At 58.8% G+C, this 23,154-nt stretch overlaps 3 protein-coding genes across 6 annotated transcripts in view; 2 read left to right on the top strand and 1 right to left on the bottom strand.

The window, feature by feature from the left end:
• Positions 1–416: 416 nt before the first annotated feature.
• Positions 417–10,586, top strand: NHERF1 (NHERF family PDZ scaffold protein 1). The gene is made up of 6 exons (XM_082326567.1): positions 417–850; positions 7,066–7,227; positions 8,041–8,194; positions 8,770–8,810; positions 9,331–9,429; positions 9,549–10,586. The coding sequence occupies exons 1-6, from the start codon at positions 458–460 to the stop codon at positions 9,711–9,713; spliced, it is 1,014 nt and encodes a 337-aa protein (XP_082182693.1). The 5' UTR covers positions 417–457; the 3' UTR covers positions 9,714–10,586.
• A 1,031-nt stretch (positions 10,587–11,617) lies between these two features.
• Positions 11,618–16,983, bottom strand: NAT9 (N-acetyltransferase 9). Of its 3 annotated transcripts, none has more exons than XM_082326449.1 (8): positions 16,937–16,983; positions 16,117–16,304; positions 15,212–15,321; positions 14,146–14,286; positions 13,863–13,922; positions 13,591–13,685; positions 12,185–13,500; positions 11,618–11,818 (listed from the first exon to the last, which is right to left on the bottom strand). In XM_082326449.1, the coding sequence occupies exons 2-7, from the start codon at positions 16,191–16,193 to the stop codon at positions 13,354–13,356; spliced, it is 630 nt and encodes a 209-aa protein (XP_082182575.1). In that variant the 5' UTR covers positions 16,194–16,304; positions 16,937–16,983; the 3' UTR covers positions 11,618–11,818; positions 12,185–13,353. The 3 variants fall into 3 exon arrangements, with proteins under 3 accessions (XP_082182575.1, XP_082182576.1, XP_082182574.1); XM_082326450.1 differs by having other exon boundaries at positions 16,117–16,203; positions 16,937–16,951; XM_082326448.1 differs by lacking the exon at positions 11,618–11,818 and having other exon boundaries at positions 11,994–13,500; positions 16,117–16,968.
• Positions 16,984–17,134: 151 nt separating this feature from the next.
• The window catches only part of TMEM104 (transmembrane protein 104), a 45,453-nt gene continuing 39,433 nt past the window's right edge, over positions 17,135–23,154 (top strand). For both annotated transcript variants that reach the window (XM_082326928.1, XM_082326927.1), the window contains exons 1-4: positions 17,135–17,210; positions 18,547–18,657; positions 20,649–20,770; positions 22,756–22,837. In XM_082326928.1, the coding sequence (XP_082183054.1) occupies positions 18,613–18,657; positions 20,649–20,770; positions 22,756–22,837 (249 nt within the window). In that variant the 5' untranslated portion in view covers positions 17,135–17,210; positions 18,547–18,612. The remainder of the gene's footprint in view (positions 17,211–18,546; positions 18,658–20,648; positions 20,771–22,755; positions 22,838–23,154) is intronic.

Genomic DNA, 23,154 nt, shown 5'->3' with positions numbered 1-23,154 from the left:
AGGACGGGGCGAGGGGATGGGGAGGACGTGCCCGGCGAGAAGCAGGGGGCACCGGCGAGCACCCCGCCGGTCTCCGGCCGCCGCCGGGGCAGCCTGCGGTGACCCCGAGGGGTCAGAGCCGACCCCCGGGGGCGGGCGGGCTGGCGGGGGCGGGCGGAGGCGGCCCCGCTGCCGGCGGCAGGACCCGGGCGCCCCCGCGGCACCGTGCCCGGGACGACATTTGCATAACCCCACCCTCCTCTTCATTTACATAACCCCACCCACTTTATTTACATAACACCGCCCATAGATAGCCTTGTTTGGCCGCACTCGCCCCGCCCCGCTCTCCGATTGGCCACCGCCCATCCCGCGCCCCGCCCCTCGGTATAAAGGCGGCGGGCGGGGGCGCGGCGGCGCAGAGGCGCCGGTGGCGGGAACGGGCGGCGCGGCCGCTCCCGCCCCCCCCCACCCCCCCGCCATGAGCAGCAGCGCGGGCCCCGCGGCGCGGCTCTGCCGCCTGGAGCGGGGACCGGACGGCTACGGCTTCCACCTGCACGGCGAGAAGGGCAAGCCGGGCCAGTTCATCCGGCTGGTGGAGGCGGGCTCACCGGCCGAACGCTCGGGGCTGAGGCCCGGGGACCGGCTGCTGGAGGTAGACGGTGAGAACGTGGAGCGGGAGAGCCACCAGCAGGTGGTGGAGCGGATCCGCGCCGCTGCCGGCGCCGTCAGCCTCCTCGTCGTGGACCCGGTGGCCGATGAGCAGCTGCAGAGGCAGGGCGGACCGGCTACCGAGCCCCCCGCGGGCGGCGGGCAGGCGGCCCCGGAGCCGGCGGAGCCCTCGGCGCGGGAGCCCAGCGGCGGCGGCCGGCGGGTAAATGGGCGGCCGGGGCGGGGGGGGGCGATGAAAAGTTTTCGGGAGGAGGGGGTGGTGTCCGGGGGGAGGGGGGTGGGGTGTCGGGACCTCCCGGGACCGGCCCCGGTCGTCGCCGTCCGGCCGAGCGAGCGGGAGCCGCAGCCGCCGCGTCCCGTCCGGCCTCCCCCGGGCGCCCGCTTCTTTCTTTTTTGCTTTGCTTTAAACGCGGCTCCCCAGCAGCACCGGGCCCTGCTGCTTTTCCTCTTTATTTTATTTTTTTTAATTTATTTTTGCTTAATACGGGTGCACGGGGCTGTTTGGACCCGTCACCGAGCAGCCCGTCGTGTCCCGGAGCCCTTTGGCCCGTCCTTGTGCTGCAGGGCCGGTAAAACCGGGTGGGAAAAGCAACAGGGAGCGAGGGCGGTGGCGAGCTACGACCTGCAGCCCTTGCCCAGGGCTGAGGGCGGCTGGCGTTAACCCGCTTCAAAATACAGCAAAAAAAGCTGTGGCTGAGGGTGGTTTTGGGGGTTGTGACTGCAGGTGTGGGCGGCAGTCACTGGTGCGCCGAGCGTGTCCGGACTCTGCTGCGGAGCGGAGATGGCGGAGCCCTGCCCGGGCCGGGGGGACTGATCCTGCCGGTCGGTCCCTGCGTACAGACCCTGACTAATTCAGGAATGTCGGCCTTAAGTGGTGTGTGGGAGTCAGCGGTTGCACAAATACAGTGATGCAGAAAGGTGAGGAATTGAGAAATAGTTGACCTTTCCTGCCCGGAGCAGTTCCTAAGAGATGCTCTGGGCTCCCAGAGATCACACTGCTTTTTGCTTACCCAGCAAAAACATACGTGTGTTGTTACAACAGGGATGTGGCTGGTTTTCCTTGGAAGCAGGCTCCCCGTGTCCCCGGGGTGGGGACCCGCAGGGGAGCTCCTCTGACCTGCTCCCAAAGTCCAGCGCCCGAGGGCTGGGGCCATGGGGCTTCCCAGTGCCGAGCCCCAGCCGGACTTTGGTGCCTCACCGAGCTGTTGTCACTCAGGGTTTTGCTGAGGATCAGGTGTTTTTATCGTGCCTCCTGTTAGACTTTAGCCTGGTGCCGGCTGCCCGTTGCCCCCAGTCGGGCTGGTCCACTGCAGGGCCCTGGTCTCATCTCTGCCTGGCTAACGCACCGCTCCGGCACCTCCCTGATGGGGCTGTGCAGGTGGGAGCAACCAGGTTCTGCCCCGTTTGCTGCTCCGTGGCATCCCTGGTCCCTCGGGTCTGGCCCTGTGTGCGGGGGGAGCGTGCCTGCCCTCCTGTACGTCCCAGTGCCAGCGTTCCTTCGGGGCCAGTGAGCCCGTCTGTGCTGTGCTGTCCACTTCCAGATCTCTCCATGGGCTCGGAAAAATAAAAAGGACATAGTTAATGTAGCTTGGGCGAATCCTCTGCCAGGCGTGCAGTCCCCCAGGGGGGGACAGGGCCCCAACACGCTGCGGGGCGGCCACCTGCTTGCAGGGGCTGCGCTGGTTGGAGCCATGCAAAGAAACTGAGAAGCTGGAGATGCCCCAGGGGCTGGGGGGGGGGGGGGTCAGCCCCGGCTGGAGATGCCCCAGGGGCTGGGGGGGGGGGTCAGCCCCAGCTGGAGATGCCCCAGGGGCTGGGGGGGGGGGGGGGGGGGGGGGTCAGCCCTGGCTGGAGATGCCCCAGGGGCTGGGGGGGGGTCAGCCCCGGCTGGAGATGCCCCAGGGGCTGGGGGGGGGTCAGCCCCGGCTGGAGATGCCCCAGGGGCTGGGGGGGCAGGCTCGGGGCACAGCCGGGCCAGAGTTACCGCAGGCGGTTTCTCTCTCTGCACTGGAGCAGGAAGCGGGTGACAGCGGGTGACATTGCTGCACGGCCCCGGGTGGTTTCTCAACAGGTAGCAGGAAATCTTGTGGCTGGGGCGGGGGCCGGTGCTCGGTGCTCGGGGCAGGGGAGCGAAGGCAGGCGGGTTTGGAGACATCGCCCCAGCCGGGCGCCCACTGAGTGGGGTGGGAGGATGCCAGGCGGGATGCCGAGCCAAGCCAGAGCGGGCAGAAAGGGATTTCTCTCCGGCGAGCCAGGAGCACACTGGCGTGCCTGTTCTCCGGCCGCTGGCTGGCAGCCGGTGCCCGCTGCCCCATCCCCCTGCAGCCCCCCACAGCCCCGTCCCAGCCCCGCGTGGTGGTGGGATTCCCCGGGATCGCTGCGGGAGGTTTGCATGTGTCAGAGTCCTGTTTGCTTTACCAGGCCAGACTTGCCTTTATTTGCGTAACGAGCTTGGAGACACTTGCCCTCACCCTGCCTGGGACCGAGCGAGGGTTTAACATCTCCCACCTTCTGCAGGATCCAACCTCTCTCCAAACCCTGCTGGGTCCTGCACGGTCGGGACCCCCCTGTGCCGGGGGGCTCGGACACCCCCATGCCTCCCAGTGCTGGCCAGGGGCTGAGGAGGTTTTGGGGGGGGTCGTCATGGGCTCTCTTCTTATTTCTATAAAAGCCTGGGCGTGCTGGGGTGGAGGTTTTGAGCCTCCCTGGAGGCAGCTGGGAGCTGATCACCCCTCGTCTGCGAGGTGACGGTTTTACACCACCGGGGCCAGCCCTGCTTCCGGGGGCCCCGCGCCGCGGGGACCGTCCCCAGCGCTCGGCCGGGAGCCGTGGCAGCTCGTCCTCCCCCCGCCTGCGTTTCCGGAGCCTTCAGCTGCCCGGGAGCGTCTTGAGAAAGTTTCATGCAAACCGCATGGCGTTAGCGGGGCAGCACCGGCCCCTGCCAGCCCAGCGCCCTGGCACGGGCTGGGGCTGCTTTTACCAGGGCAAGGCTTTTGCTACCAGCCCCTGGCTTCCCTCTTGCAAATTTACTGCTAAATTAGAGCCCTCCCTGCCAGCAATGCTCATCCCTCCTTGTAAAACCCGGGTGAGCCTCCCAGGGCTGGGTTTTGGGGTGTAACAGGGAGCAGATCCCCCCCATTTGGGAGCGTTGCACTGGGGGTAGCTGGTGTCTAATTAGGAAATGAATTAAATTTCCTCTCAAGGCAGCTGCATGAAAAGCAGCTCCAGTCAAACGGGACGTGACGGGGATGCTGCGAGGAGGCTGCTTTGCATCCCCTTTGTGTGAAGCCCGAATGCGTGCGCCAGATTTCGGGACCCGTGTGAATTTGCTGGCCCGGGCGTCCCCAGAGCCGTTGTGTTTCTCTTTGAGTAACTGGGAACGCTGCTGCCGAAGGGCTTGTTGCTGCTTGTAGGGCTGTGGGGAGTTGCCTGGGATTTGGGGCTTCAAAAGCTGTCCTGAAATTGCTGTTGGGGGGCTGGGAGCTGGGGAGCTGGTCCTGGCACACCGTGCAGTTGGGGTCCCTGTGTCCCTGGGGCTGCTGGTCATGCCGGGTGGCCAAAGGTGCTGGGTTGGGATGGTCCGGCACAATCCTGTAGGGAGAAGGGTCTGGAGGTGCCCCAAGTCCTGTTCCAGGGCAGGAATAGGGATGCGATGCTGCTGAGCTCCCCATCCCAAGTGGGCATCTCTGCGGGCAGATGTCCCTCTGCCACCCCTGGGTGCAGAGGAGAGGGGTGGCACGGGATGCCCGTGCTGGGCGCCGAGTCTGGCTTCCGCTGCCGCCCTCCCCACCGGAGGCTGTAATGGCTCCTAACGAGGCTCTGCCGGCTAATCCGGGCCCCAGCGCGGCGGGAGGGCTGCTGGCGTTGGAGGAGAGGGTGCAAAAGCTTCTAGGAATTAGGGATAATTCCATTCTCCTGCTGTCCAGCTCCCGGCCCCGCAGCCACCGGGCTTCTCCGCATCCTGGGTGTTGACCTCAAACCTTCTCCCCTCCGGTCCCTTCTGGCCAGGAGGAATTTGGGGCTGGAGGGATGCCCTACTGCGGGGCGCTCGCCCCGTGGACGGGCAGGATACGGCCGCTGAAGGATGGGATGCGATTATATTTTTCTCTCGGGGAGGCGGAATGGTGGCTGCCCGCAGGGTTTCCGCCGGCAGGAGGGATTTGGGGAGGGCGAAGGTGGGCTGGCACGCTGGGCTGGAGGAGCTGCCAGCCGCTGGCGGGGGGATGCTGGGGGGCCGGGTCACGGCTCGGCCGGGCTGCCCTCGCACTGGGTGCTCCTGCCTTTGCCAGCTGCCTTTGAGGGCTTGGTTCCTCTGTCCTGAGGCATCTGTCCATCCTGCAAGGCTATTCCCCCCCCCAAATTCATGGCCCCAGTGTCTTGGGGAGCCCAAGCTGCCGAGCCTTTGTTGGTATGGGTGGGAGCAAAGTCCTCCCTCCTCCTCCTCCTCGCCTGGGAGCGCTGCCAGCGCCGCTTGCTGGGTGCTCCCTCTGGCTTTGTCCCGAGCTATCGGCGTGGAGCAACCCCGCGGTGCTGCCAAGGGCACCGGGAGCGTGGGTGCTCGCAGAGCCCGAACCCCCTGCCCGGGGCTGGGCTGGGGCAGGGACCCCGGGAGCTGCTGCCTTCCTCCAGGCTCCACCAGCTCCTGCTTTTTGTCCTTGTTTTGGGTCTTCGCTGTCCCCAGGGTGCTGCCTGGGCGGAGGGTGCAGGCGCAGCAGCCTGGGCGCCCCGTGAAGCTGCTGCCACCCGGGCATGGGGGGGACCGAGGGGTGGCTGGGGAGAAGTCGAGGTGTCGCAATCCTCCACCCAACCCGGGAACCCGCTGCCTGTCTGTGGAGGAGACGCCACCAGCTCCTCGGGGTGCAGCCGGGCTGTCGCACCGGGCATTGCCCGGCCGAGCCACGGCTGGTGCGGGTCCTGCGTGACTGCCAGCACCGCGGCGTCCCGGGCTCACCTTCGCTCACCGGGAGACCCGGCTGGGTGCTTGCGTGTTCCAGGGTGTTGGTGAGCGGTGCCGGGGCGGCAGCCGGCTTTGACCCTGCAGGAAGGCGTTGTGCAAGAGGACGGGGTTTTATTGCAGCATTGGGCTTAGCGATTGCAAATGCGTCACCCTGGCCCATGCGGGACCCATGCCACCGCGGTGCTGCCAGACACGGGGTGACAGCACCCTGGGGACCCAGCTTCCCTGGCGGGGGGCAAAGGGGATTTCATGGTGAGAAGGGAGCCTGCTGTACAGGGGGCGAAGAGCAGCACGGTGCGGATACAGCAGGGGAAATTCCTGCAGTGCATATCCCCAGTGATGCTATGGGTACCAAAGGAGAACAATCTCAGAAGAAAGAATAAATGTTAAAGCCCCTGGTGAGGAATATATCAGGAGCTCGAGCGCGGCTTGGCTGCTGGGAGAGCCCTACCAAAGCCCAGGAGCTGGTGGTCAAGGCAGGATCAAACCATTTTATATATAAATATGTGGAAGTGGTGTTCGGGTGCTGGGGTGGGAGCAGTCCTGACGGCGCTGCCTGCAGGCGGCTGGTTCGTGTCTCCCGGTTCCTCTGGTGCTTCCCGGGCACCCCGCTCCCCGCTGGGCAAGCAAAGGCCGCTCCTTTTTTGCCAGACTCCTGGGGACGCTCCTGCTTCCCCGGCTGCTGCAGTGTGGGGAATCGTGCTGTTAATGGGCCCGTGGCTGCCCCGGTTGGGTTCCCCAGCTCCGGGTGCTGGCGGATCCGCAGGTCGGGGTGAATCCAGGCACAGACGAGCTGGGTGTTGCCTCCTGGAGAGGTGAATGTCCCATGTCGCGCCGCCCCGGTCCAGCTGGTTTCTCTATTTTGCAATCCCGGAGGGTCATGCCGGGGCATTGGGGCGTGCTTCGGTATCGGGGCTGCTCCGTCTGCCTCCCTGCTGAGCTCCTTGTGCCCCTTCCCCGCCAGCAACAGCTGGGGGCTGCTTTGGGGTGCGGGGGTCCCGCTGGTCCCACTGCTGGATCTGCTGTGGAGGGGGGCTGGAGCTTGTGAGGGGGTGATGGAGGGGATCTGCACCCCTGGCTGAGGCTTCTCCGGTAGCGAGGGCTTCCCGGGAGGGGTGGGGATGCTTCCCAGCAGCCTGGGCTGCGTTTCCTCCTCCACCTTCACGTGGCAGTTGCAATCCTGATCCCAAAAGGAAGAGCGCGGTCTAGGGACAGAGATAATAACATGTTGGCTTAATGTTTTGTTGCAATTAGCATGCCCTGCACCTAATTAATTAACTAGAGCCTGGGTTCATAGGCTATTTGGGCACCATGTGTCCCAACTCGAGGTGTCTGTGGGTGCGGGTGGCCACCCAAGGGTGATGTCCCTGCCACCCAAGCAAACGTCTGGTGGTCCCAGTTCTGCCTCTGGGTGTTGGGGGGTCCAGGAGCGGCTTTCCCATGGGCTGTCCCCATTGCAGGAGGAGCTGCGGCCTCGGCTGTGCCACATGAAGAAGGGTCCCAATGGCTACGGCTTCAACCTGCACAGCGACAAGACCCGCCCGGGGCAGTACGTGCGAGCCGTCGACCCCGACTCGCCGGCCGAGGCGGCGGGGCTGGCCCCCCAGGACCGCATCATCGAGGTATGCCGGGGCAGGGGGGGTCTCCCCGAAAAGCTCGGCACTCCCTGGCATCCCGGTGCCGGGGAGGGAGGTGTCCTTTGCTGGGAAGGTGCGCGGTGTCCCTGGCACCAGCAGTGACTCACGGCGCAGCCGTGCGGCCCGTGCCAGCCTGCCGGTCCCCACCCAGGGGCGCAGCCGGGTGGGTGGCGGGGAGCAGCACCACAGAGGGCTGGGGCTGAGCACTAATTAGCTGGCTGCAGGTTAAGCAGTGGTAGCACTGTCCCCTGCCCGGTGCAGGAGTGTCCCTGGGCTGTCCCTGGGGTGGGGCAGGCTGAGGACAAGGTGCACGATGGCCCCAAGCCCTGCTACCGGCCGTGACCGGGGTGGGGACAGGGTTTGTGCCAGGAGGGATGGTGACCCACGAGGGCAAGGACCGGCTGAGCCCCAACCCTGCTGCTCACCAGGGCACGAGGCTGCTGCCTCTTTTGGGGCGAAGCTTTGGGGTCTCTGGGGACCACGCTATGGCACGAGGGCTTTGTGCCTTGCCTGTGCTGCCCATCTCCTGCGCCAGCCCCGGGTCCGTGCCCTGCCAGACGCTCCCTGCCAGCTTTGCGTGTACGATCCCGTGCTAATCACTCGGAGGAAAATCTGCTTTTAATGAGGTTTTGCTGGCTTCACCGCTAATCCCTGCGAGGCTGCGGATACCTGCGGGGGCTGTGGGGTGGCCGTGCTGGGGTTGTGACTGGTACCAGGGCTGGTACCCGGCCCCTCCGCGGAGCTCCCAAGGGCCGGATGGTCCCTGGCTCCAGCGGTGACGTGGTGCCGTGCCTGCAGGTGAATGGGGTGTGCATGGAGGGCAAGCAGCACGCCGATGTGGTGGCAGCCATCAAGGCGGGCGGCGACGAGACCAGGCTGCTGGTGGTGGACGTCCTCACGGATGAGTTCTTCAAGAAGTGCAAGGTGGTGCCCTCTGAGGAGCACCTGGCAGGTGGGCTGGGGGCTGTGCTGCAGGGCGGGGGGCTTGTGCCACCTCTGTGTCACCGAACCTGGGGGTGCTGGGGGAGTCCCCGAGCGCTGGGAGGTGGAGGCCAAGCAGGGTCACCTGGCTTTGGCATCTCCCTGCCCAGCGGAGGGCCCTGTGCCAGGGCGGTGGGGCTGACGTGGGCTCTGCAGGAAGGCAGGTTTATGGCCCCGGGTTGCACTTTGGCAAGGTTTATGGCTCGGGGAGCGAACAGGCAGCAGCCACCCGTCGCTCTCCTCTGCAGCCTGGGCTTGGCTGTGGCCCCCTCCCTGCTGTGTGGCGGTGGTCCCCGGGAGAACGGGGGGGGTCTCGCTGGGCTCCGTGTCGTGGCTGTCACGACGGGGACGTACCTGGTGCCCAGCAGCATCCCCCCGTGCTGCGGAGCTGGCTGCGAGGGGTGGGTTAAAAAATTGGGGAGCCGGCCAGACCCTGGGCAGCGTTGGGTGAGCGCTGGGCAGTGCCGTGCCCCCCGGTGACGGGGGCAGGTTGGAGGGGACAGAGCAAACGCATCCTCACCCGGCGCCCGTGTCGTCACCCCGCAGGTCCCTTGCCGGAACCAGTTGCCAATGGCGATATAGGGAAGGTAAGAGCGTCTCATCTTGCTTTTAATCCCCTCGATGCCGGTGTGTGGGCAGGGACCCTGCCTGTGGGTGGGCGATGCCGCCAGGGACTGCAGTGCTCCCAGGCTGCCCCACAAGGGCGGGTGCCAGCGGGAAGGGGACCGGGAGCTGGTGCCCCCCAGGAAAGGGGTTGCCTGTGGGGCTGAGTGTCATGGAGGTGGCTGCAATGCTGCCCTTCCTCCTCCTCCATCCTCACGACGCTGCAGGGCTGGGAGCCCTCGCACTGCGGGGCAGTAGTATCCAGCCCTGCAGCTGCCCTCCTCCTCCTCCCGCTAAAGCCAGGGCAGTCAGGCCGGGGTTTAATCCTTCCTCGCCCCGGATGGGCTGCGCTGAAGGTATTTACGAGCCTGCAGCTCGCGGGGGATTATGTGTGGGCAGGATGGATTTTGCGGCCCCCTGGGCAGGACTCGCAGCTCCGGAGGCTGTTCCCAAACCCCGGGGCTGGAGCTGCCCCGCTCACGCTCGCTCCCTGCTTCCCCCCAGGAAAACGGCGGAGAGTCGCGGTCCAACTCGGTGTCCGAGAGCCCGTCCAGCCCCGGGCCGCTGGCCGTGTCCCCCGACGCCGGCGAGACCCACGGCGAGGTAGGGCTGGGGATGGCGGGGGGAGGCGGTGGCTGGAAAGCGGGGTCCGGGCTGATCCCCCCCACTGCGGGGCTGTCCCGGGGGGCACGGCGGGGCTGACGCAGCCTCTCGTCCCCCAGCGCGACGCAGTAGGCGGTGACAAACGCCATTCGGCATCCGGCTCCCTCCTGGACCTTGACATCCCGCTGGCGGTGGCCAAGGAGCGGGCACACCAGAAGCGCACCAGTAAGCGGGCACCCCAGATGGACTGGAGCAAGAAAAACGAACTGTTCAGCAACCTGTGAAGGCCGCGGGACGGGGGTGAGGGTCCACCGGCCCCCCCCGGCTTCGCACCCACCTCTCCTGCATCCTCCTCCTCCCCGCCGCGGGGCTGCCCCCCACCACCCTGACCTGAGGGACGGGGCTCAGCGGCCAGCGAGCGTCCCCGCAGCGGGGTCCTGGGCGGTGGCTTTAGGCTAGAGAGAGGCGGGGGGTGCTGGGGTGCCCCCGCCCGTGAGCCCGTCCCCGGGGTGCTCCTCCAGCCCTGCCTCGAAGCCCCACCCGCCCCCGTAGGCACAGGCAGGGTTCGGGGGGGATCGGGGATTTGGGGTGACCCAATGCTTCGATCCCTGCTGTTCCCTGGTTCTTCCCCCACCCCAAACCCCAGCTCCATTTGAGCCCCCCCCCCCCAATTGCCCTTTAACTGCAAAACCTGAGGCTTTTAGTGACTTTAGCAAACCCCACCTGCCCGCCCCCCGCGACTCCTCCCGGGGTGTTTGACCCCCGCCTGGCAAGCTCCGTCCACGATGACGCTGGCCCTTCGCCCCCCGGTCCCAGCGGGCGCGAGGAGGGACGCGGGCGCCCGGCACAGCGGGGAGCCCCAGCACCCTGCCCTGGGGCTGTTTTGGGAGAGAAGAGGGTGTCCGGAGCCAGCACAGTAAGCAATAATTATCTCCTTTGCTCCCGCTCACTCCTGGAGACAGGGCTGATCAGGGTTTGAATCCGACACTGTGTAATTTAAAGTCTTCTCAATAGACTCGTGGGTTTTTTTCCAAAATAAGAGTTTTCTAATCACACTGTTTATTTTTCTTTTTTAAAAATGTATTTTGTGGAAATTCTTCCTGTGGATGTTATGTTTCTGTGTTTTGCGATTGGGTGTTGTACTGTCCAGCTCAAGAGAAATTCTGTTTACTGGAATAAACCTTCCTGACTTCACGTGTCCGCTTGAAGGCTAAATCCTTCCGCGGGGGCTCACCGTGCTCCCGCGGCTGGGGGAAGAGGCAGGTAACGCTCCCAGTGGCGGGGGACACCGGGGGGGTCTGGGTGCCCCCTCAGCACCCAGCGGGGCCAGGCTGGGGGCGTCGGGGAGGGACCGGCTGGTCCCAGTGCGGGTTAATGCCTGGGGGTGATTAAAGGGCTCTAATCCCCGGGGCGGTGGGAGGCTCTAATCCGTGTCTGCTGGCCTGGCTGGAGGGCGGCGGCAATGCTGGGGGCACCCCAAATCTGTCCCCAGCCCCTCGGGGGGGGTTTGGGGTGAGCCCGCGCCCCAGGGCGCATCCCAGGCAGGGGGTCGGTGGGGAGAGGGTTGCTTCTCCCTCTTTAATTGCTGGATCTGCAGCTCAAATGACGCCCGAGTGCGAAGTGCCGCCAGCCCTGCGGGGGACACGCAGGCTGTCGCTCCCCGCTGGAAGCTGAGCCTGTTTCAACCTGCCTCGTCCTCCTGCGGAGGTGAGCCCCTGTCCCCTCGCTTCCCACCCTCACCCCCCTGGGGCCAGCGGGGTGTCCCTGCCTGGGACGGGGTGCGATGCTGCGGGCTGGGGCTGCCCGCGGGGGGACCCGGGGGGTCCCGGGAGCGCCTTTTGCGTCTTTGCCTGGTCCGAGCAGCCTGGGGACCAGTCCCCTGTGGGAACCCCGGTCAAGCCCCGCCGGGACCCCCCAGCCCAGGGGAGGGCGGTGGCTCCAGGACAGACCCAACTTTGTTTGGGGTTGCCAGGGCGAAGGCTTTTCCCAGCCGCCCACGAGGTGGGGGAGCGCGCCGGCGTTGCCGGGGGACCGGGGATGCCAAGCGGGGCGCTTGCCGGCTCCGGAGCAACCGGCCAGGCACGGGGAGCCGCGGCGGGCAGCAGGGTTTCACTGTGCCCCCCTCGGTCCTGGCGGCAGAGATTGAAGGAAAGGACTTTTCCCCCCTTGGTCACTTTTTAGGGAAGCAAATCCCACCCCAGCTACGTCTCTCCTGCTGGTCCGACCTTGCTCCTCTGGCAGAGGGATGAAACGCTCCACGGAAGGAGCACAGAGTCAGCAGTTTACCCGGCAGGTTCCGCAAATCGCGTTCTGGGGACAGAATTCATTCCTGCCTGCAGCAGGTGACGAAGAGCAGGAGGATTAGCAGCCCTCGGCACGGTAATCCCAGCTGGAAGGAGAGCCGCTCTTCACTTTATTACCACACAAAGCTTTCCCTACAACTAAATCCACACTAAATACTTGTTTAAAATACTGTGATATGCTGTTCCCACGCTTGGTTTTAATATTAGTCACAGGAATGATGTATTTAAATGAACTAAAATTGGAAACTGAAACCCCCAGGCCCTAAAAATACAGGCACAGCAACACTAAAAATTGCAGAGTCTACCCATCTCCCATAAAAACACCCCTGGGCAAAGCTGAAAGCTATTACCTGCTACTTCGTAATTGCCACAATTAATTTCTGGTCTAGAATTAGCCATTATGGCTGCTATTGCAGTGGGAAACCATGCAGGAGTGTCAGTTATCCTCTTACCTTCTGTCCTCTCCTCTCAGCAAGCTTCCCTGCTGGGCAGAGCGTGCTGTGTGGGGCAGGAAAGGTCAGGCTCAACAAAAAAATTGTCCAGTGGGAGTCAGGCAAGCGCCTCTCCTTCAGGAATAGAGCTCGCTCTACCACAGCGGCGGCCGGCTGGCTAACTCCCGCCCTGAAGGTATCTGCCCCCAGTAAAAGCTATTTTCCCCCTCATTCATCTTACTGGAGAGCAGCGAACGGAGCCTGCAGGCTCAGCAGAGCAAGTCCTGAGAGAGGGGAGTCCTTGAGAGACTGCGTCCCCTTTCAGTTGCGTTCTCCTCCTCCTCGCTTTCATAAAAGCAGCCTGGTACGACGGAGCGCACTATCCCTTCACCGACGGCCGGAGGTTTCCAGGTCCGCACTCCTAACAGGCAGCAGCGTGCCAAAGCGTGGTCCCGAGACTCAGCAAGAGGCTTTGTCTCAGCAGCCTCCCGCAGCTGCCAGTCCCCCCCGTTCCGTGGCCGTCGGGGCGAGGCTCTGCTCCCCTCTCCGTTGGCCGATAGCGCTAATTTTCATCACGTTAACAGCGCTCGCCATTTCGTTGTGCTCACCCACGCCTCGCCATCTCGCTTCCAGGACCCGGCGGTGTCCCCCTGCAACCCGCCACACCCCAGAAAACAGGATTCAAACAGTCTCTGCTGTCCTTTACACCTTCTACCCACCCTTTCACTCCCAGATAGCTCTGGGGAAACCTCCGATTTTTGTCAGTTTTTTTTTTTATTCAAGAGAAACCAGACTGAGTGACCAGCGCACTGAGACTGCCTCCGTCAGACTGATGACTCCTGCTCTAAGGGCAGCGGAAGAAGGAACAGCGGGTGCTGCTTGGCCAGAAACTGGTCGCACCAGGAATCAATTAACTGCTGGTGATTTTAGGCTCTGCTGGAACAGCGTGTTGAGGTTATAGTCATCCCTAGTGAAGCCTGTCAATTAGTGGCTGTTCTCCAGGTCCAAATTTCAGGCAGTATTCCTGGCTGGTGCAACAAGGCGCAAAGTTGATAAGATGACAAAGTAACCAAAGGAGACAGATGAAAGTAGTCAAGTGCAGCATGGGCACGCTGGTGTCCTCCACACCCAGACCTCGTAACAGCGTCCAGCTCCTCCCTGGAAACCAGGCCTGTGTCTGGACGCGTCTGTCAGGTCTCCAGCACCCCAGCTGGCAGCTTCAGTTCAGCGTAGCTCTTCTCTTCCACGTGGTTTGTCTGTTCCAGGAGCCATCGTCTCTCCTGGTCACTGACATCCAGCCTCAGCGTCACCTCTTGGAAAACGCTGTTCACAGCAACCTGTACCGTACAGAGGAAAACCAGCTCAAGCCCAGTCAGAGGGCAACTGCTGCTCACGCTCCCTGGGTAGAAGACGGGCTGTTACCGCACCTCCTTAAAATGAAGCTTTTTGAACATGCAGATACTGGCTTCATTTTCCTGACCAATCTTAGCCTCAAATTTGGTGATCCCCAGGTTTCTCACTCCTGCAAAAGAAATCAGAAAAAGAAGCATTTCTATTACCTGCTCAGCTGCCACATTCAGGGGCAGATGGATCCCTTACTACCCTGTCTGTGTCACTGGGAATACGGGCTTCTAGATCACATCCCGACCGTACTCCCATTCCCGTGCCATGGGACATCATCATCCCGAGCCACCCTTACCATAGGACATCATCATCAGAGTTGCCTCCTTGCCGAACCCTCTGCCTCGGTAGCTGGGCTCTGAAAGAGAGCGCCCCAGAAGTCAGCGTCCAGTTAGGCGAGACAAATCAGCCGTGCCAGGTACTTTTTGGAAGAGGCTGTGACCCAGACCAGCAAAGGATGCCGATCAGGGCCGAACAGCCACAGTAAGGCAACGACAATACAAAGCTGCTGGATGTAACATCTGTCTGCAGCTGGCTTTAGCCACGGTGACAGAGGCCCAAGCTAGGAAGCAGTACTTGACCTGCAATCATAATTTCAATCTCGCCCAACGTCGGATCCTCAGTGTCGGTGAGGAAGAGGTTCACGTCCCCCACCATGCAGTCCTCATCCGCACACGCCTGCCCGGACCACCGCTCCGTGTCCAGCACAATGAAGGTGCACTCTGGGGAAAACAAAAACGTAGCAGCATTTTCAGGGCATGCCGAGAATTATTCACAAATTACTGGAGGATGAAATTAAAGGCATGCAATAGAGGAACAACAGTTTCCACATGTTAACAGTGAGGAAGAGCTAATAATTGGGCCTCCCATGCCAAGCGTGCCTGCTCCCATCCCTACAAATATAAGAAATATTCTGAAAAATAAACGTCGTGAGGGTGACGTAGACACCCAGATTAGAAACAGCCTATTTACGTAGCAGGGAAACTTTCACCCCATGACTGAGGTCTCTCTGCTTTGTCTCACTTTGCAGCAAGTTTGGGCAAAGAATTGTTTGGTGCACAAGAAACTGAGACTTAGTGATTCACCTACTCCATATTATTGCTGCTGTTAGTAAGGCTTTTAATGCCAGCTGAGACAAATGCTCCAGACTGAGGTCTTTGCCAGCCTCAGTATTTTGCAGCTCACTGTATTTCTACCAGGCTTTTATGGGCAGTGATTCACTACCTGCAGGAAAGCCAGGGAACCAATTCAGTCAGCACACCTCAAGCAGGTAATTACAAAGTCATTCGATTTCTCAAGGAAAAATACAACCCCCCTTCAACTTTTTTACGACGACCAGACCTGAGCAGTGTTGACTGTGCAGCAGCAGCTCAGCGGGTAACGCTGTGGGAAGTAAATCAGTGTAATCATTGAAAAACTGCATAAAAAGGACACCAACAGCCCCAGACATTCTCTGCTTCCCTGAGCATATACCAGCTATAAACAAAAAGCCAGTTCAAAGCTAGTGTTGTAGGTCTCACATCCCCTCTGCTTCAGCAAGTAGAGCCCACTCACCGGGCGCGCTCAGCCCAGTGCGGGCCCTTCACAGGACAGAAGGGACCTGCTCACCACACCCGCCCACCCTTAGAAAATGTTGAAGATCCTCACTGTCTGCGTCGTCCCGCCAACTGCGCTGCATCTCGTACTCCTGCTCCAGGCTGAGAGGTTCAGAGGCGGTCAGGCGCTGCAGCTCCTCTGACTGCATCCACTCGTGGTACCTGACAACGGGACCCAGGACCAGATCACTGCCTGAGCTACCGCATCGCAGTCTGATTTCCACAAGCGCTCCAAGGATCAGGCTGTCTTAAACCAGTTCTGGAAACACTAGCCCGGCATTCATGGCAACTTAAAAAAGTATCCACAAGCTTCTCTCCCTTATCTAACACAGGAATCAGTGTTCTCTGGGGAAATTTAGCAAGTCTGTCTGTCCTGTGGCTTTGTCTGAAGAGTGCCCGATTCAAACTTGATGTTTTTAAAAGTACTGAGCATTGAGTTCCGGTGCATTTCATCCTGACTGAGATTGGTACAGCCTCTCCCGGACACTGACAAATTGACTAATACTGGCATCTTTGTGCTGAGGCTGCAGCTGCCCAGGCCAGCGCTTTACAAACTGCCTGCACGTCTGCTTCTAATTTATCAAACATCCATCTGGCTTTACACATTGAAGTTTTGCTCTTCCACTGTCATTAGAGAAAGACATCAATGAACAAGAGAACCGGTGGCTGTTCGCTCACAGCCAGGTAATTCCCCTTCCGTGGGTACACAGTGGCACAGACGAAGTTCTCTTTGTCAGCAGACCTGGCAAAGAGCACTGACCTGCCAGGGATCTCTGCTGCAGGGCACAGAGGGCAAAACTGGTTGCCTTTCTACGAGTGCCCTTTCTGCTGAGCGGTTCCCAGGGGGAGGAGGGCCCTGCAGCTGTCAAGCCAGCACCCTTTCCGAATACCACACTCCCTTGAAAAAGTGAAATCAGACAGTGCAAAGAGTATCAGAGGAGGACACGAGCCACGTACCGGGGTACATGTGCAGAAGTGTATGGCACCAGGGTCACCCTCTGTCCTTGCAGCACAGTGTTCTGGTTAATCTTCATGGCCTCTGCACTGAGAGAGAGACCCAACACCCCGCTCCGTGTCTCCAGCGAGGCCAAGGGCTGGGACAGGATGCCCTGGAGCCCACTGGGAGCCAGCGGCGGCCGCTCTCACTGTGTGGACAGGCCCCAGCTCATACCAATCCCCCCACAGCAACCTTCCCACGTCCCCCGTGCTCCCCCCCCCCCAGGGCAGGGCTGTATCGGGCCCGAGTCCCCTCAGAGGCCCAAGAGTGGCTGGGGGTCTGCCCTGACAGGGGTCACTTAACACTTCATGACCCAGCTGGTGGTGGAAGCGTCCTGCTCTGACACACCGCGGGCCTCGGGGCTGGGGGGAGATCCGGGGCCTGAGGGGAGATTGGGGCTGAGGGGAGATCAGGACTGGAGGGAGCCCTGGGCCTGAGGGGAGCCCTGAGGCCTGAGGGGAGCTCGGGGCCTGAGGGGAGCCCCGGGCCATGGGGAGATCGGGCTTGAGGGGTGCTCAGGGCCTGAGGGGAGCCCCAGGCCATGGGGAGATCAGGCCTGAGGGGAGACTGAGGCCGAGGGGAGCCCCGGGCCTGAGGGGAGCCCTGGGCCTGAGGGAAGATCTGGGCCTGAGGGGAGCCCCGGGCCTGAGGGGAGCCCTGGGCCTGAGGGGAGCTCGGAGCTGAGGGGAGCCAGGGCCGCGGGGAGCCCCAGGGCCGAAGGGAGATCGGGGCCGAGGGGAGCTCGGGGCCGAGGGGCCGCGGGGCCGGGGGAGCCCCTACCTGCCGCTTGCCCCTTCCGCGCACGCGCAGAGCCCCCCCCACCTCCCCGCCCCGACCGGCGTTACGCCATCGCCCCGCCCCTACGCCTTCCCCCTCCCTCCCCTCCCCGCCGGCGCCCACGTGACTCCGGAGCCCAATGGCGATCGGCGCATTCACCCCCGCCCCGGGACACGGTCACGTGCGCGGAAGGGGGGGGGGGTCTCCCGTGGGCGGCGCATGCGCCGTAACCGCCGCGCGATGAGGGAGGCGGGGCCGCCGGCGCGAGTCGCCGCCGGTGAGGGACCGGGGGTCCCGGGGGGGGACGGGACACGGGGCGTGGGGGGTCTCCGTGGGGGTCTCCGTGAGGGAGGGCGCGGGGTGAGGCCTGGGGAGGGGGTGTCACATAGGCGAGGGTGCGGGGTGAGGCCCGGGGGGGTCCCGGGCGAGCTGGAGCTGCAAGGCCCCGGAGGGGGGAGAAGGCCGCTGGGCCACGGTGGGGGCCCTCGGGGCCGGGGGGGCTTCACCGAGGCCGGGGGGGGGTTTCCCCGGGCAGGGCGGGTCGGGCGACTAGAACAGCCCGCTGGGGGGGTCCCGGGGGGTGGCAGGGCCGGGGGTCTCGGGAGGCCTCGGCAGGCCCCGGACCCTGGGCAGGGCCTCTCCGGGGCTGGGGTGGGTGCCCTGCACAAGCGCGTCCCGGAGGTCTCCGTTACGCGCCCGTGGTCTTGCTGCTTTCGCTTGGTTTGTTGGGTTTGGCTTCGGCGCCTTGAGTCGAGGTCGGCTGCAGAAGAAGGTGTTCGGCCTCCCCTCCTGAGGGCCGGCCTGGTGATGGCCGCCTGAGTGACTTCTGTCGTCGAGCGCGTGTGTGTAGGCTTACCAACCGTTTGGGTTTGTCCGTAGTGCTCTTAGCTTGTGAAGTTTGTGCTGGAGATTTACCCCAGTTGGTATGGCTAAGTCGGAGCATATGTAGAAGTATGAGGAATTTGGTAAAGCTCTTAAACAATTCAACTATGCCTAATTATTTATTGACTCTGAAACATTTCAGAAGGTTTGGGTTCTCCCTCTCCCCTGTAGTTTTTCTAAGACAACATGAAGTTCCCCAAATACTTCTGCTTTGGAAACCTTGGTACATGTAACAAAACTTCTTGGTTTTTTTTTGCATGGGTCCAGTATTTTCATTTATCAGTTTATTTCTTTACTTGAGATCATGAGGAGAGACTGTAGGCTGCTCTTTTACTGCTTTGATTTGCAGGAGGCACGTGCTGCCTAAGAGTAGTAGCTGCATGAGAAGCAGCAGTGTGAGATCATCCTCAAGGCAGGCATCCTTCCTCTTGAGGTTTTAGTGTCTGAAACAGCCCCTCTGGCTGTTTGGGGAAGGCGAAGTTTGGTCATCATCACGTGCTGTGAAAGGGCAGGGCCTTTTGGTTACTTTTAAACTAGTTTAACGGGTACGAGAACTTTTCAGTAGAGTATTGAACCAAGCGTTGCCGGTGAGTGGGGTATATCTGTCTGAAGTGCAAGGTCCTGCTGAAATCCTCTTTTGTTCAGATGTCAGAAGACCGATGTGTAAAAGCTGATTCATGAGTTCCTCCTCTTTCTGACAAAGCCAACACAACTTTACGATGTTTCCCTAGGTTAAAGGCAATAGAAGTTGAAAACACCCTCCTCGCTTTGCTCCGAGCCTCCCCACCCCCTTCACCATGGCTGGTGGCATTACTGACACAGGAGAGCTTTACTCTCCCTATGTAAGTACCGCTCTTTGTGGTTTTGCTCACAAGTCTTTTCAAAATCCTCTTCTCAGCATTGTGTTTTCATTTCCTGCTTCCCTATAGACATAACCTCAGTGTTTCAAGGGATGATGGAGGTCAAAGGGTACTTAAAAATGCTTGTACTCGGGGTTTTTTTTTTTACATCACAAATCCCTTTATATACTGTGAAGGGACGCTGTCTGCTTAAGGTATAGTTTAAAAAGTGTTCAAAAGAGCTTCATGCCCCACACCAGCTCCTCCATCCTTCTGCCCGCTTTCCTTATATTTTGTTAATGTTTTCATCAACCCCATTGTCACGTGAAGCTAGCATAAACAGGGGGATTGTGATGTGGAAACTGTCCCGCTTTGCTTCTCATTTCTTACTTTTATATAAACGTTTTCCTCTGAATTTCTTAAAGTTTACTTATTTGTAGCTGTTGTAGTAATTTGTCTTAAACCACTTCACTTATAACCAGTAATTAAGATGTTTCTTCCTTGTGATGTGGTGTCCTGTGAAACTGCAGAACCAATTACTGTTTTACCATGTTGCTGGAAATACTGGTTTTCATAGCCACAAGCGTTCACATAGCGTCAGCTCTTAAAAACAGTGCTTTGTATATGCTTTTTTTTTCTGAAGTGAACTCACAGATCACTAAAGATAGAACCAGTCCTGAAATCTGTGTGTTGGCATTCAAATGCTTTAAAACTTTCATCCCCATGTTAATGACTGAATTTAGAAGAACTGGATATTAGGCTGCAGAAATAGGTCACAACTGGGAAAATAGAGAACAAGACAGTAACTGGGACGTCTGGACCCTGAAGAATTAGTGTCACCTGCTCTTATGTTGTTATGTTAGTGTTGCATGAATTTTCTAGAGTCTCATCTCAAAGGCTATGACTCTCTCCTCTTTCCCTGAAGATGTCTAGCCAGGCTGAACACACAGGCACCATTCTTATCTCTGTCTACTTGACCAAAGTCAAGGAAAATGACCTGAGGTGTTTTTTCAAGAGTCCTTCACTGAAGAGTGAGTCATGGCCCTGGGCACTTCAGCTGTGCGTGGGGAATGACAGCTCTGCCAGTTGAATGAAAAGAACTTTCCTACAAGCTGCAATGGCTGCGTTTTTTTTGTTGTTCTGGGAGACTTGTCAAAAGATGAGTTTGCTGTGTTTATGTCAGTGAATGAAGGGCAGGATTCCTCGCAGGGTCTCTGGGGAATAGTTCTCCTGATATTAATTGCTCTACACCCAGACAAGTGTACTCAGACACAGTTCTTTGCTGGCTCTCCCCTGGAGAGACTCTGACCTATATAAAAAAAAAACCCTTTGGGGCAATTTTTGATCTTGAGTTCAGCTAAATTTATAGTCGAAGGGGTCCTGTCCAGGTGCACAGATACCTTTTGCCCCTGGGCACGAAAAAAGCTCATTGCCAGAGAGGATAAAATCCTTTCCCTTCCAGAAGTAAAGCTGCTTCTTCAGAATGTGCTCAGCTGCTTACTGATAAAATGGCAAACAGGCTTTGAATCAGAATTCTGTTTGGATATTTCCTGCTTGACTAAGAATAAAGAAGAACAAGAAATTCTGAAAGGCAACTTATGTACGTAGTCATAACTACTTAGGTTCAGGTCAGAAAACAAGGAGAGACTCCAATCCACAGTGTAGACCCTTCTGGTAGAAGGCAGTGGATTTGAAAACAAACAAACAAAAAGTTCACGTGCTTTCTAACTTTAAAAGTTAGAAAGAAAAAAAAAATACTTAAAAATAATCAGAAAATTGGAGAGGCATATCAGTTTCTCCAGAGATGTGCTGACAATCACGTTGTTCTATTTGGTTATCAGTCCCCTCCTGTATTTATTTCTAGCATGGGCTTGCTCCCACCCTGCTTGCTCAAAGATTTCTCTCTCCATTTAAATCAGTCCATGTGTGCAGTGTCTTGGATGATCTCTGGCAGAGCTGCAAACTCTCATGTTGGATTATGTGGCTGATTGCAGGTTGGTCTGGTTTACATGTTCAACCTCATCGTCGGAACAGGAGCCCTAACCATGCCGAAGGCCTTTGCGACAGCAGGGTGGCTCGTCAGCCTCGTTCTCCTCATGTTCCTGGGATTTATGAGGTAGGACGTGAGTGTGTGTCTTTAGGGGATTGGGGGTTCAGCTGGGTGGGGCTGTAAGGACAGCGCTAAGGCTTTTGCAGCTTTTCTTGAGCGATCCTGTCCCTCTGCTGCTTGAGCATTGGTCACTGCAGTTGTGTTGCCTGTGGACCGGGAGGGATGCATTTTCTGACTGCCTGCGATATGGTGCTACATCCCATTTCCTGACTGACGGGAAAGGCTTTTTCTCCAGTCCAGAGTCTTCTGGGACCTTTCTCCCAGCTTCCTTTTTTGACACTGTCCTCGCTGTGGATACATCCCACGCTTGCCTCTGTCACGGATCCGTTCCCGAAACACTAACCAGGTCACAGGTGACACGGGGTCGTTTCTCTGCTTTGTGACTTGCAGATGTGACGCAGACCTGTTGTGTTAGCTTTCTCTTGGCTTCTGGCAACCCTCTGGGCAGCTGCAAGGGTGTCAGGAAAACAAATTTCCGTATAGCTGGGCCCATCTTATTTCCCCCTCCCCACACCTTTGCTGCTCAGGACCTTGGAGCTGGTTTCGTGATTTTCAGCCTGGCTCGCCAGGAGCGTCTGCCCAGATGTCTTCCTGCTGGAGCAGCAGGTGGAGCTGAAGGCTGTTGATACAGCGCTGATGTCTGAGTAGTTATTAATAGAATTGCCATCTTCTGACGGGCTGTGAATCCCTGCTTGCTTCTTGCTCGGTTTTAAAATAAAATAAAACAAAATCCCCTCCTGCTGTTTTGAGAATGGAATTTAGAAGTCCCTTTCTCGTCAGTAACCAGCTCTGTCAGCTTGAATGTGCCTTTGAGTTGGAGGCAGTGCTTTTCAGAGCTGTTAGGTGCTGCTGTATATATGGTCAGTACTGACTGTAGTAATGCTTGTAAGTTCCCCACCTCAAAGCTATATGCTTCAAAGGCTTGATAAAATATAAACTGTGGGAGTACCAGTAACTGGGAGCTTTGAAAGCAATTCCTTTTAGATACATTAGTTTAAAAGCATAAATTCAGCGCATGAAACTCGGCACTAGCAGACAAACCTTCAAGATCAGCAGAAGAGCACAAAGCTCCAAACCCGCGTACCAAAACTGCACTGGATTAAACTGAGAAGATGCAGCTCAAAGTACTGTGTGCTTTGGGAGCTCCACTGCCCTGTTGCTTTTGTTCTGGTGCTTGTGACTTCCTCGTGCCCGCTGGGGACCCTCAGTGCAAGAAGAGTCTAGGTGGAAATTGTTGGGTGGGCCTCAGGACAGGGCTGCTTTCTTTTATTCTTGCAAAACTAAACTCTCAGTTGAGCTTGATAAGTGAGTCCAGTTCCTGAAGCAATGAGAAACCACTTTAAAGCCTTAAATAAGATTGATTTTTTTTTTTTAATGTTTGGGGTTTTTTTTTTATTGTAGGACTGTTTTTAGCTGAGGTAATGATATTCCTTCCATCAGTGGCTCTCGCTGTCTCCCTGGGCAGCTTTTCCCCTGGCCTCCAGCAAAGCGTATTTCCATGCATGTGTGATCTGCTCCTTGGTCTTGTATTGCTGCTTTGCTTCTGATGTCATTTGTAAGATTCTTTAAGGGACCGTAGTACCTTTGCCACAGGCCCTGATAGCTAAGCTTCCGAATAGTACTGTGTTCATCCTAGGCCCTAAAAAGAGGAAGGAAGCTCACTTTCTAACAAAGGGGGAAGTCCTCTTGCCCTCTTCAACCCACAGAGACACTAGGAGGGTGCCTTCCAGATATCTAAAGCGTCATCTTATATCTGAAGGCATGTTATATTTTACTGCATTTTGTGTTCTGCTCAAACACCTGAATCTTAAGAACAGAAGGCAGCAGCAAACTGAGATGAAACACCGTACCAAAACCACAGCGTGTGTGGGGAGCTGGTGCAAAGGTTGTTTTGGTTTGTTTGCTCCTACAAACAGATGGGAATAATTCTCCATCTCCCTTCAGTGACAGTGCTTGACTATTATTGATATCAGTTGAATTTCTCTCCCTAGCTATATGACCACGACCTTTGTGGTGGAAGCCATGGCTGCTGCAAATGCCCAGCTGCGATGGAAGAGAATGGAAAAACGCAAGGTTCGTGTGGGGTTTAATTTTCCGTTTTCTCCTGTTCTTTTATCCTGTAGGACTTGCCGGAGATTCCTCTGCATCTTTGCCTTGTCTCATTAGTAACTCTAAAGGAATAAATTTCTACTGTAGTTAACTTTGCCATATAAAACGTGTCTGTTAGTTCCCTGTGGGGTTGCTCATTAAAGACAGGATTTTCTGCTCCTGCTTTGAAAAATCTGTTGTGCTGTTCGCATTTCTTACTGATTGTGCTCTCCTTGCCCAGGAGCGCTGCTCGGTGAACGTGGAGAGGTGGCAGCCAATATATTGGTGCCATTTGGAGTGTG

The sequence above is a fragment of the Platalea leucorodia genome, assembly GCF_965183815.1.
Source record: "Platalea leucorodia genome assembly, chromosome: 14".
NCBI lineage: Eukaryota > Metazoa > Chordata > Aves > Pelecaniformes > Threskiornithidae > Platalea > Platalea leucorodia.
This window is presented reverse-complemented; position numbering and strand designations above follow the sequence as displayed.

Excerpts from the sequence above, each read along its gene's own strand:
- NHERF1 (XM_082326567.1), top strand. The coding sequence starts at position 458 with ATGAGCAGCAGCGCGGGCCCCGCGGCGCGGCTCTGCCGCCTGGAGCGG. Across the intron at positions 851-7,065 it reads CCAGCGGCGGCGGCCGGCGG|GAGGAGCTGCGGCCTCGGCT; the intron begins GTAAATGGGCGG and ends TCCCCATTGCAG. Across the intron at positions 8,811-9,330 it reads CCAATGGCGATATAGGGAAG|GAAAACGGCGGAGAGTCGCG; the intron begins GTAAGAGCGTCT and ends GCTTCCCCCCAG.
- NAT9 (XM_082326449.1), bottom strand. The coding sequence starts at position 16,193 with ATGAAGATTAACCAGAACACTGTGCTGCAAGGACAGAGGGTGACCCTG. Across the intron at positions 13,686-13,862 it reads TCTGATGATGATGTCCTATG|GAGTGAGAAACCTGGGGATC; the intron begins GTAAGGGTGGCT and ends TTTCTTTTGCAG. Across the intron at positions 13,501-13,590 it reads AAAAGCTTCATTTTAAGGAG|GTTGCTGTGAACAGCGTTTT; the intron begins GTGCGGTAACAG and ends TGTACGGTACAG.